Source organism: Linepithema humile, chromosome 1 (genome assembly GCF_040581485.1).
Source record: "Linepithema humile isolate Giens D197 chromosome 1, Lhum_UNIL_v1.0, whole genome shotgun sequence".
Lineage (NCBI taxonomy): Eukaryota > Metazoa > Arthropoda > Insecta > Hymenoptera > Formicidae > Linepithema > Linepithema humile.
In genome coordinates, this window is record NC_090128.1 from 15910094 (window position 1) to 15921448 (window position 11355).

The 11355-nt window shown below is 28.8% G+C and overlaps 1 protein-coding gene across 8 annotated transcripts; it reads left to right on the forward strand.

The window, feature by feature from the left end:
- The first annotated feature begins 1306 nt into the window (after nucleotides 1-1306).
- On the forward strand, nucleotides 1307-11042 carry LOC105679271 (extracellular matrix-binding protein ebh-like). 8 transcript variants are annotated; one of them, XM_067351066.1, is made up of 9 exons: nucleotides 1326-2966; nucleotides 4112-6920; nucleotides 7386-7617; nucleotides 7693-8001; nucleotides 8128-8265; nucleotides 8392-8526; nucleotides 8970-9214; nucleotides 9365-9524; nucleotides 9786-11042. In XM_067351066.1, exons 2-9 carry the CDS (start codon nucleotides 6774-6776, stop codon nucleotides 9905-9907), a joined length of 1488 nt encoding a protein of 495 aa, XP_067207167.1. In that variant the 5' UTR covers nucleotides 1326-2966; nucleotides 4112-6773; the 3' UTR covers nucleotides 9908-11042. The 8 variants fall into 8 exon arrangements, with proteins under 8 accessions (XP_067207192.1, XP_067207167.1, XP_067207159.1 ...); XM_067351058.1 differs by having other exon boundaries at nucleotides 1326-6920; XM_067351069.1 differs by having other exon boundaries at nucleotides 1327-6920; nucleotides 9111-9214.
- The last annotated feature ends 313 nt before the right edge of the window (nucleotides 11043-11355 follow it).

The following is an 11355-nucleotide window of genomic DNA, read 5'->3' on the forward strand; positions in this document are numbered from 1 at the left end:
CGTCTGTAGAGCAGTCTATAGTTGACTCTTGGCGAGCGCACGCAACGCGGATAAAACTTATAGAAATTCTGTTTCGTTACATCTTCTGTAACTTTGGTGAAAAGTGTCCGATTTCAATATTTCGAGATGGAAGCTCTTCCAGGAGGTATGTACTAAACGTTTCTATGTAATATAAACCTTAATTTTATGTTTATGTTTTTATAAAACAATATTTATAAAGCTGTAACGAAAAGGCCGTATTTAACGGAACCTTGATTTTGTAAAGTACTTTCAAAAAAACTTTTGCTAGATCCTGCTTTCTTTCAACTTAAGATTTGTAGATTATGTTATCATTTACCATATATTCAAAGGCTAGCTGCCGTAGACTGCCTTGTGAATTGTAGTATGAGTTTTAGTGCGATCACGCGGTTAAACACGAATTGTGTGTGTAACGGTGCAGCCTGCAAGCTGCATCGTTACGGCTACGGACCGTCCATCGTCCGTAGCCCACCAAGGGCGCATCGAGCGCCGATAAACTTTGTCAAAAACAATTGCGGTCAATCGCCGAACGGACCCCCACATCCGACCGTTCCGAATTCCGTTTTGTGGGGGGCTCGCCGCCGAAACCGCCGATGCTTGCCGATTCGAGTCAGTCGGCTGCCAACCGGGTATAAAACAGGCCCGGCTGTACGTCTTCTCACCAGATCCCGTTCGCTGCTAGACAGCGAACATCACTCTACGAGCGTCCTCGTAGTCCGACCGAGCGTACTCGGATTCTATGCCTTTTCCAGCACACGAGTATCCTCGTGTACCGCCGAGCGTCCTCGGTATTCTTGCTCCCGCATACGAGTATATTCGTATACCCGCCGAGCGTACTCGGCTCCTCTAGGCCACCGAACTTTGTATTGCGGGCATTCCCGCGTATCTAGCTGGGTCGCCGTTCTACTCTCGCTTTCGTACGAGCGTTCTCGTGCTCCCGCCAAGCGTAATCGGCAGCCTAAGTCCTTATATCGCGTTTATTCACCGGGATTTTAAACTGTAGTCCGTCCGGCAGGCAAAACCGCGTCAACCAATCCGCGCCGCCGAATAATCCGCATCGATCTACGATCGAACGGACTCGCGATACTCTACGAACGCACTCACCGACAAACGCTCCGTCTTGTACCAACCGTTGCGACACGATCGCCCGCGCTTGCGCTCTCGCCGACCGCACTAGGACGCCTCACGTCATACTTTATAGTTTCGCATAAATAATTGTTCCACCGTTGCCTAAAGAATTATTTCACCGTCGCCTTGTAGTTGTTTTACCGTCGCCTTTACAGTTATTTCACGCTGTTTAAATAATTCTTTCGCCGTCACTCTCAATTTATTTACCGTCGTCTTTATATTTATTTTCACGCTGCTTCCCACATAGCAAAGATCTCCCCAGGACATCCCAATTTGATCGAAATGGTCCCAGTTTGATCCAGAGCAAAACGTTTATCCGTAGGATTACCTGAGGATATCCCGTGTAGCATGTCCTGTGGATATCTATGAACGATCTCCGCAGGACATCCCATTTTGATCAAAATGATCCGAACGATACAGATCGATAATAAATAGTTATTCGTAGGATTTCCTGAAGATATTTCTAGTACAAAAAATATACGTACATTAAAATTGCTGTTTTTTCAAATTTAGCAAAAGATTTCTTACATAAATATTTTTTAGTAAGACATTTTTTTTTCTTAATTTGAACAGAGAACAAATTTAATTTTGTGTGCATGCGTAGACACACATATAACATACAAATATAATTTTAATCCGTCCATTTGTTAAGATCAAAGTACAAGTATATATAGAGAAAGTATTTATTTCTATTATATGACGATACTAGAACTTGGTCATCGAGTTCTTGGTTCGAGAAGCCAGTATATACAGTGATGGGAGAAAGTTCCGTAACGGTCAAATATCTTAGAAAATAATGATTATGGAAGAAAATGTTCAATACAAAAGTTTTAGTATATTAAGTGGTCTATTATATGGTTATATTGAAATAACCTTCATGTAACCTTGAAGGACACCGCGAAGGTCAACTTTGAAATCTTAAATGGAAACTCCTATTTTCTATTACATATTGTTAAAGCTGATGTCAAGACATTTCCGAAACAATATAATGAAGTTATTTTTTATTAAGTACTTTTCGAGTTATGAGGCTTCAAAGTTACAGCATTTTGACATAAAATACAAAATATCTTGTAAAACATTCAATTTTCGGGAATCTTACCTTAATACTTTTATGCATAAAATAATGAGACGAATCAATTGATATAAAAAAAACACATAGTTGCTTTTAAAAAAAAATATGCAGCTGCATGTTGCAAATTACATATTTTTTTTTAAAAGCAACAATGTGTTTTCTTTATATCAATTGATTCGTCTCATTATTTTATGCATAAAAGTATTAAGGTAAGATTCCCGAAAATTGAATGTTTTACAAGATATTTTGTATTTTATGTCAAAATGCTGTAACTTTCAAGCCTCATAACTCGAAAAGTATTTAATAAAAAATAACTTCATTATAGTGTTTCGGAAACGTCTTGACACCAGCTTTAAGAATATGTAATAGAAAATAGGAGTTTCCATTTAAGATTTCAAAGTTGACCTTCGCGGTCTCCTTCAAGGTCACATGAAAGTCATTTCAATATAACCATATAATAGACCACTTTATATACTAAAACTTTTGTATTAAACATTTTCTTCCATAATCATTATTTTCCATGATATTTGACCGTTACCGAACTTTCTCTCATCACTGTATAAGATTACCGCTTTTTGATTACCTAACCTTTCTCGGATCGACAACTCGAATCGAATTCTAGATCGGTGAACATTGAGATTAACGCAGGCAGTGAAGTGTGAGTTTTGTGCTGTGATTTTCCCTTAAAAAACGGAAAAAGGCGCATAAGCGATAACATATAAGACATCAGGAATTATTAAATTGACAGGTAATTATTAAAATTTAAAATTATTATATCAAACGCAGGTCATCTTTCTATATATATCATAAATAAGGTTATGTTTGAGAGACGTTGGCTAGTAAAACACCACTACTACAATTTTTATTTATATATTTTATATTACTTTTTGTGCTATATATATATATTTATAGCAATTATATATATAATTGTAAAAATATATATATATAAATATATATAATTTCTACAAATAAGTTAGTTTTACGTATGTAATACTATGTATATGTATAGTATTGTGAAAATAGGATTCAACATTATTGTTTTAAATTATATTGCCGGAGGAGTTTGCTTATTTACAGTAAAAAAGGGACTATAGGTACTAATATTTAAGTCATCATTAATTATTGCGTAAACAAGGTAACATAATATTCTTAACTTATGGCATAAACAAGGTAACATAATGAATCTTTAAGAATAACTAGTTTTTTGAAAAATAACAAGAATTATGTATATGTAGGAAATATAAACGTTTGTTTTGTTAATAAATTTAGTGAATGTGTAACTTATGAACAATTGAATATATACTACGTATATTGTATATATATATATATATATACACACATACGCATATATGCGCAATATGTACAATTTTTGCTAGTTTTTACATGAACTAAGCTATTACTAATTCGTGTAAAACTAGCAAGAATTGTACATATATATTATTGTGACATATTACATTATTAAAGATTTATGTATATTTCTAATTTTCTTAAAATCGATTTTACTTTTTACTTACTTTATAAATATAAAACAATAATATAGCATATGAAAGATTAATTGCATTACATTGGAAAATAAAAAAATAAAGGCCTGTTTCACAATGCCAGGCAACAGGAAATAATCTTAGAAAGAAAGAGAAAAAAGATCTCTCTTTTTCAAAGTTATTTTTTGTTTCTATTCTTGTTGCCTGGCATTGTGATAGGTCTAATAATTAATAAGATTATATAATGTCATTATAAAATATACATATATATGAAATAACTAAATTATTCTGTAGAAAAATAAAATTGATAGGCAATTTATAATTTGTCTGGTATACATTTTTTCTTTATGAATTTAAAAGTTACAATTTTATAGTTTAATTAAGAAGCTAAAAAATAATTTTTTTTTTCAAGAAAATTACAAAAAATGGAAAGATACAAAAATAAACGCAAACGGCTAGATGAAATGTCAAGTAGACATTTGAGAAGACTCGTGCAAACTGAAATTAATTTGCTAGAATTTGGAGATCAAGAAAGACTATCTAACATGTGTACATTGCCAAGTACAAGTGCTAATACATCATCTTGTGTGAATGAATCTGACCATCGTAGAGAGATTGCATACAATAGAACTAGAAATGACAATTTTGACGTATTCGACATGTTACATGAATCAAATGAATTAAGTGACAATGTTGACATATTCGACATGTTACATGAATCAAATGAATTAAATGACTCAAATGAATCAAATAACTCCAATGAATCAAATAAAATAAGAAATGATGTAGATCATTTAATTAATTTAAATATTGAAAATGTAGAAAAAAAGAAAAATTTTTAATCTTTATTACGTGACTGGGCTGTAACTAACAATGTTAATCATGTAGCATTAAGGGAACTTATTAAAATTCTTCGTAGTCATGAATGCTTTTCTAATTTACCAGTTGATCCTAGAACTTTATTGAGTACGCCAAAAAACACCGATATCAAAACTGTTTTACCTGGTTTATATTCTCATTTTGGAGCTCGTATTGCATTAGAGATATATTTTAGAAACTATTATCATAGATTTAATAATATAAATACTATAGATTTGGGAATTAATATCGATGGGTTACCTCTATCAAAATCTTCAACATCATCATTATGGCCAATCTTAGGATGTGTTTTACCATATAAAGAAGTTTTTATAATTGGTGCATATTATGGCTTTAAGAAACCAACAAACTGTAATAAATTTTTACAAAATTTTATTGAAGAAATATCAGACTTAATAAATAATGGAATTTTTCTGTGTGAGAAATTTAACAATATTAAAATTAAACAAATTTTATGCGATGCTCCTGCAAAATCTTTTATATTAAATATAAAAGGTCACAATGGTTACTTTAGTTGCACAAAATGTAGAGTTGAAGGTGAATATAGAAACAGACGTATTTGTTTTGCAGATATTCATGCTACAAAAAGAACAAATGAGGATTTCTTAAATGAAACAGATGAGAATTTTCATTTAGGCTCTACTAATTTAAAACAGATACCAGGATTAGATTTTATAGAAAATATTCCTTTAGATTACATGCATTTACTTTGCCTTGGAATTATGAGAAAATGCTTATATATGTGGACAGCTGGTGACTTAGAAATTCGTTTACAACATCACAAATGTCAAACAATATCAAACAATTTAGAAACTCTTAAACGGACTATACCAGTTGAATTTTGTAGAAAACCAAGATCTTTGGATTTTTTGAAACAATGGAAAGCAACTGAATATAGGCAAATTTTATTATATACAGGCCCTGTTGTTTTTCAAGGAATACTTCCAAACGATTTATATCATCACTTTTTAACACTTCATGTAGCTATTAGAATTTTATGCTGTAAAAGTTTATGTGAGGATTATTTGAATTATGCTGAAGAATTATTAATTCATTATGTTAATAGTTTTAAAATTTTGTATGGAGAATACAATGTTTCTCATAATGTTCATGGTTTGATTCATTTATGCGATGATGTTCGAATACATGGCACTTTAGATTCATTTAGTGCTTTCAAATATGAGAATTTTTTACAAAAAATAAAAAAAAAGAAATTCGCAAAGCTGATAAACCATTACAACAATTACATAGAAGATACATGGAAAAAAATAATGCTACATGTAATAAAATTTTGGCACACGAAAAAAGTTCTGATATACAATTACGCAATAAACATTATAATGGTCCACTTATTCACAACTGCATAAATCCACAGTATAAAATTATCAGTATTTCACAGTATACAATAAAAGTGGATGACAATGCTAATAATTGTTGTTTTATGAAAGATAAAAGTATCATAAAAATTGAAAATATTGCATATTGTAACACAAGAAAATGCTTAGTTGCTATCGGCAAAAAATTTATGATTAAGAAAGATTTGTTTCATATTCCATGCTTATCATCATTACTTCAAATTTATATAGTTAGTAATTTGTCTGAATTATGTACATGGCCCATATCGGATATCAACAAGAAAATGTTAATAATCCCACACTTAAACGATACATTTGTCGTTGTACCATTATTGCATATTGAATAATTAATAAATGATAATTTATATTAAATGTACATAAATATGTGTTGTATATGATATTATATTAATATTACTTAGTATGTATATGTATATGCTATTGCATGCTATTGCATTATAATATTACTTGGTACATATATTGTAGGGATATTACATGTAATATATTAATTGTGATAAGTTGAGAAAGAGAGGCGTTTCGACAAAGAAATAAACAATTAGGAAAACACAAGGCTCGGGGAAGCATCCGCACATAATAAAGGCAAAATTATAAAGGAGAAAAAACGACGAGAGCGAAGTGCAGTCGTTCTCAAGCGTGTTTATAAGGAAAATAAAAAAATAATGTTTTTAATAAAATGATAATTGCCTAATGATTAAGGGTTGATTTAAAGATGATTTTTTTAATTGAAAATGTTCATCAATAATACATCTGTAGGAAGATAATGTAGGAATATAGTGTTAGAACATAATCTAATAAGTATAGGAGAGTTGTGTTTTCGTGGCGATGATCGAGACAATAGCGATCGACCAAAACACGACGTCAAGACGTGTCCGGGCATCGGCGGCCGTTGGCCGGCAAGACGAGCGAGCGAGAGCAGCTCGGGTGAATCGCCAGAGAAGAGCAGAAAGTCGTTTACCACGGAATAGATCGGTAATCAAGTTGTACATATACTATCGTGTGTTAATATATCTATCCTGACATTATTATTTTATTTTATATTAATTGGGAAACCTTTCACCAATTTCCCTTACACATCAATAATTTTCAAGTTATAAATAATTTAAAAAATATTTTTTTTGTAAACTAAACTTTGTGAAGTTAAAAAAGTAACATCATTATATTCTTTAGTTAATTTTAAGTGAAATTTACTTTAATAAAATTTGAATTTAAGGTTTAGATACAAAGTTACGTAATGATAAAAACTAGAAGTTTGAAAAAATAATCTTTTATGACATTTTCCATGAAGAAAAATTGTCTCTAAATTTGTCAAAATAATCTATCTTTCATCATTGGAGTGATTATTACCAGACACTGTGGTACAGGGTAATACATTTACAATTGGCAATATTATTCGTAATTTATATTAAATGTTATAAATTTCTTCACTATTTTTAGATACTTAAAATACAGGCAACAATCAAAATGAATAATAAGTATTACATTGTCGAATTTGAAGATGGTCTTCAAATTGTACCTAACAATTGGTTTACTTGTAAAAAAAAATCCGCAATATATTGGCCAAATGTAACAAATCAGAAAGAATATGATAAAGCAGTTGAAAAAATGAAAGATTTTAATAATAATAATTCAACAATAATATCTGTTAAAAGAATATTTACAAGTACAGGTAAGTTAAACTTTTGTTGCGGAAATCTTTATTTACAATTTTAAAAGTAATATTTTTAATTGTTATCTTTTTCAGATACTTTTATTAAAGCAAAAGAGAAATTAAAATTAGCCGAAAAATTATCAGATTTAAATTCAGATGAAGATACAGAAGTTTTAAAAAATAGAAGAAGATTCTATGCAGCAAAAGTTTTTTCATCATCAAGTAGCGAAGAAGAAATTCAAAATCCTATGAAAAAAAGGAAAATAGATACTTATCCACAAGTACCACAAATTTCGAAGAATTCTAAATTACGTCATGAAAATAAAAATAAAGAAAACTTTTCATCAGCACAGGAAAATGAAATGCAGCACATGAGTTCTCAATATTCTAATTTTTCTTCAGGTATTTATCACATAAATTAATAAAGATATGTACTATATTCTGACTTTAATACTCTGATTTAGATAAATAGCACAATACTTTTTATAATTATATATATTTTTATTATTACATTTTTTGTTATTTTAGATAATTATCCAAAAGCATCCCAAATGTTAAAAAATTCTACAATACGTCATCAAGTACTAGAAAATAGAGAAAACTTTCCATCGGAACAGGAAAATGAAATGCAGCACATGAGTTCTCAATATTCTAATTTTTCTTCAGGTATTTATCACATAAATTAATAAAGATATGTACTATGTTCTGACTTTAATACTTTGATTTAGATAAATAGCACAATACTTTTTATAATTATATATATTTTTATTATTACATTTTTTGTTATTTTAGATAATTATCCAAAAGCATCCCAAGTGTTAAAAAATTCTACAATACGTCATCAAGTACTCGAAAGTAAAGAAAACTTTTCATCAGAAGAAGAAGATAAAATGCTCATGAGTTCACAAAATTCTAATTTTTCTTCAGGTATTTATCACATAAATTAATAAAGATATCTATTATATTCTGACTTTAATATTTTGATTTAGATAAATAACACGATACTTTATATTCACGATTCTTCTTCAGATACTTATATAAAAAGTTAAAATGTTGTGTGTGTGTATGTGTGTGTATAACATCTTAACATATTTAAAAAAAAAAATGTCTAATAAAGATAATTTTAAAACAAATTACTGTTTTAAAAGAAACAAGATGAAAGAATTAAAAAATAGTATTAAACAATTAATTTTTAAGCCACTACCAGGTGTAAATATCTTTGTTTCTACAAATAAGATGTTATAGCATTACTTATTGGACTACAATCACAAACTTTTATATTATAGATTCACAAAATATTCTTCGGCAACTCTCCAATAAAAATATATCTATTGTTTAATCTGGTACTTATTTGAATGTTTTGTTTTTAGAGTTTCATGAATTCAAACGCAATGTATATAGAAACTTTTCTGTGCTTAAGCAGAAGTTAGATTTTATTATACAAAACCAATTAGATTTTTATGAACAATGGGAACGTAATGAAAATAACAGTACAACACACTTTTCTACAGAAAGCAATGAAATAAATGTGATGTCACAATTTCCAATAGAAAGTGAGGACGCTTTAAATCAATTAGAAGAGGCTCTCATCGATAATAATTATCGTAATAACTTGGTAAAATAAATATAAATATTAATTATATATTATGTACATTAATTTTTTATAAAGTTTTTAAAAAGTTAAATTATTAAATTTTATTAAATTTTAAAGTTATTTATATATCTGCTTATTTATATGACATCTATCACATTTTTATTCTCTTAGATAAATAAACTTTCAACAATTGGTGGTAAAAATTTAAAGCAGTTAATTTTAAATATAATAAAACGAATTTTTACAATAATTATTGCGAAAGAGTATAGTTGGTATGGAAAGAAAAACAACAAAAGCTTTTCGGATTTAAAACTTTGCTCAGTTGTTATCAGTAAGTATATATGTACATACATATACCCACACATACAAACACATAAACACACACTTAAACACATAGATATTTACACTAATAAACCTATACATAATGCATATACTATACATATAATACATATATTAGATTTAGTTATTAAATTATAAAAATTAGATTAACTTTCCATCTAATTCATTAAACATCTGGTTTAAAAAAATTAAAAATATGTTGAGAGGTATATGTTTATATTTATGTTATATAAATGTTTATACGTATTTGTAGGTGCAGTTCAATTAAAATACCCGCAAGCTACCGAACATGAAATTTCGGAACCAATAAAATCATGGCTTCGTCATGCAAATGAAAAAATAAAAAAACTGTATGCTGCACAATTAAATATTTAATACTTTTCTTTATATTTTGTTCATGTATATAATTCATACATAATATTAGCGATTTTATGTACACAATATTATGTATGTAATATTATTCATATTTAGTTATAATTTTTAGTAATATTAAGTTTATTAATTTATATTTAACAGTGACTAGTGCAATTTTAAAATGTACAAGACGTATCTTTAGCTTTCGCTTTTATATATACAAATTTTATTTTTATTGTGACTATTTTTACATTATATAGTAAATAAAAAATTTTTTAAAAATTACATATTTTATAATAAAATGTGCTTTATATGTACTATTATTTATATTACTTATACGTACTTTACCTTTTTTGAAATGTGTCTATTTCTTAAAATAATGTAATATAATAGAAGCTTTTATTTTTAGAAATTTTGCTAATAATCTTTCCTTTATGCTCATAAAGATACATACATGTCAAATGTCTATATAAAATATTTGAAAAAATATGTATTTTGAAAAAATGTTTCAAAAATTGTTTAGTTTTAAAGGAGTAATAAAAAGTAGTAATAAAACAATATCTTGATAGTGGTGTCATTAAAGCGAGATTGTCGTAATTTTTTAAAATATAAATAATTAATATGAAATTTTTCGAGAGAGAAAGAGAGAAACATTACTTATTAAGATTACTGTTTTATTGCTTTCTTAACTTAAAACTAAACAATTTCTGTTTAAATCTTTTTAAAAAATATATTTTTTAAAGACATTTTAAATAAATATTTAAAATAAATATTTTTCTGGGTGGTATTTATAGTCCGATTTTATATTTAGAATCTTCTTATGATTTCATTCAACTAATGAAATAATGTTGCGCAACCATTTTGTTGATTGAATGTTTTAAAATGATTTCGAATATAAGATCGGATTATTAACACCATCCTATATTCAATAATTTTATTTGGATTTTATCTGGATAAAAAAAGATATCCAGGGGACATTGTTGGGATCTAATTTAATCATATGTAGGATATCCCAGGAATATCCCAGGGATTTATTTTTGGATGTCCTACGGATATCTGAAAAGCGGACATTCGGATATCCCACGGATGCCCTACGGATATCCTACGGCTTTGTACAGACATCCCAGGGATATCTGAAAATCCTTTACATTACATCCCACGGACATCCGTAGGATGAAATTTTGCTATGTAGGTTGTATACTTATTTCACGCCGCTTAAATAATTATTTCACCGTTGCTTCAATAATTATTTCACCGTGGTTATTCTACCGACCGCACCGATACTTTGTTACTATTTCACCGTCGCTATACTGATTTCACCGACACTTTTATATTTCTTTCACGCTACTCAAATAATTATTCAGCCGTTGCTTAATAATCATTTCTCCATCGCTTATATATTCTTTCGCATCACAATTTCACATCGCATGTACACACACAGTCATCAAACATACTTAATTGAATAAACA

Excerpts from the sequence above, each read along its gene's own strand:
- LOC105679271 (XM_067351058.1), top strand. The coding sequence starts at position 6,774 with ATGATCGAGACAATAGCGATCGACCAAAACACGACGTCAAGACGTGTC. Across the intron at positions 8,002-8,127 it reads ATATTCTAATTTTTCTTCAG|ATAATTATCCAAAAGCATCC; the intron begins GTATTTATCACA and ends TTGTTATTTTAG. Across the intron at positions 9,215-9,364 it reads ATAATTATCGTAATAACTTG|ATAAATAAACTTTCAACAAT; the intron begins GTAAAATAAATA and ends TTATTCTCTTAG.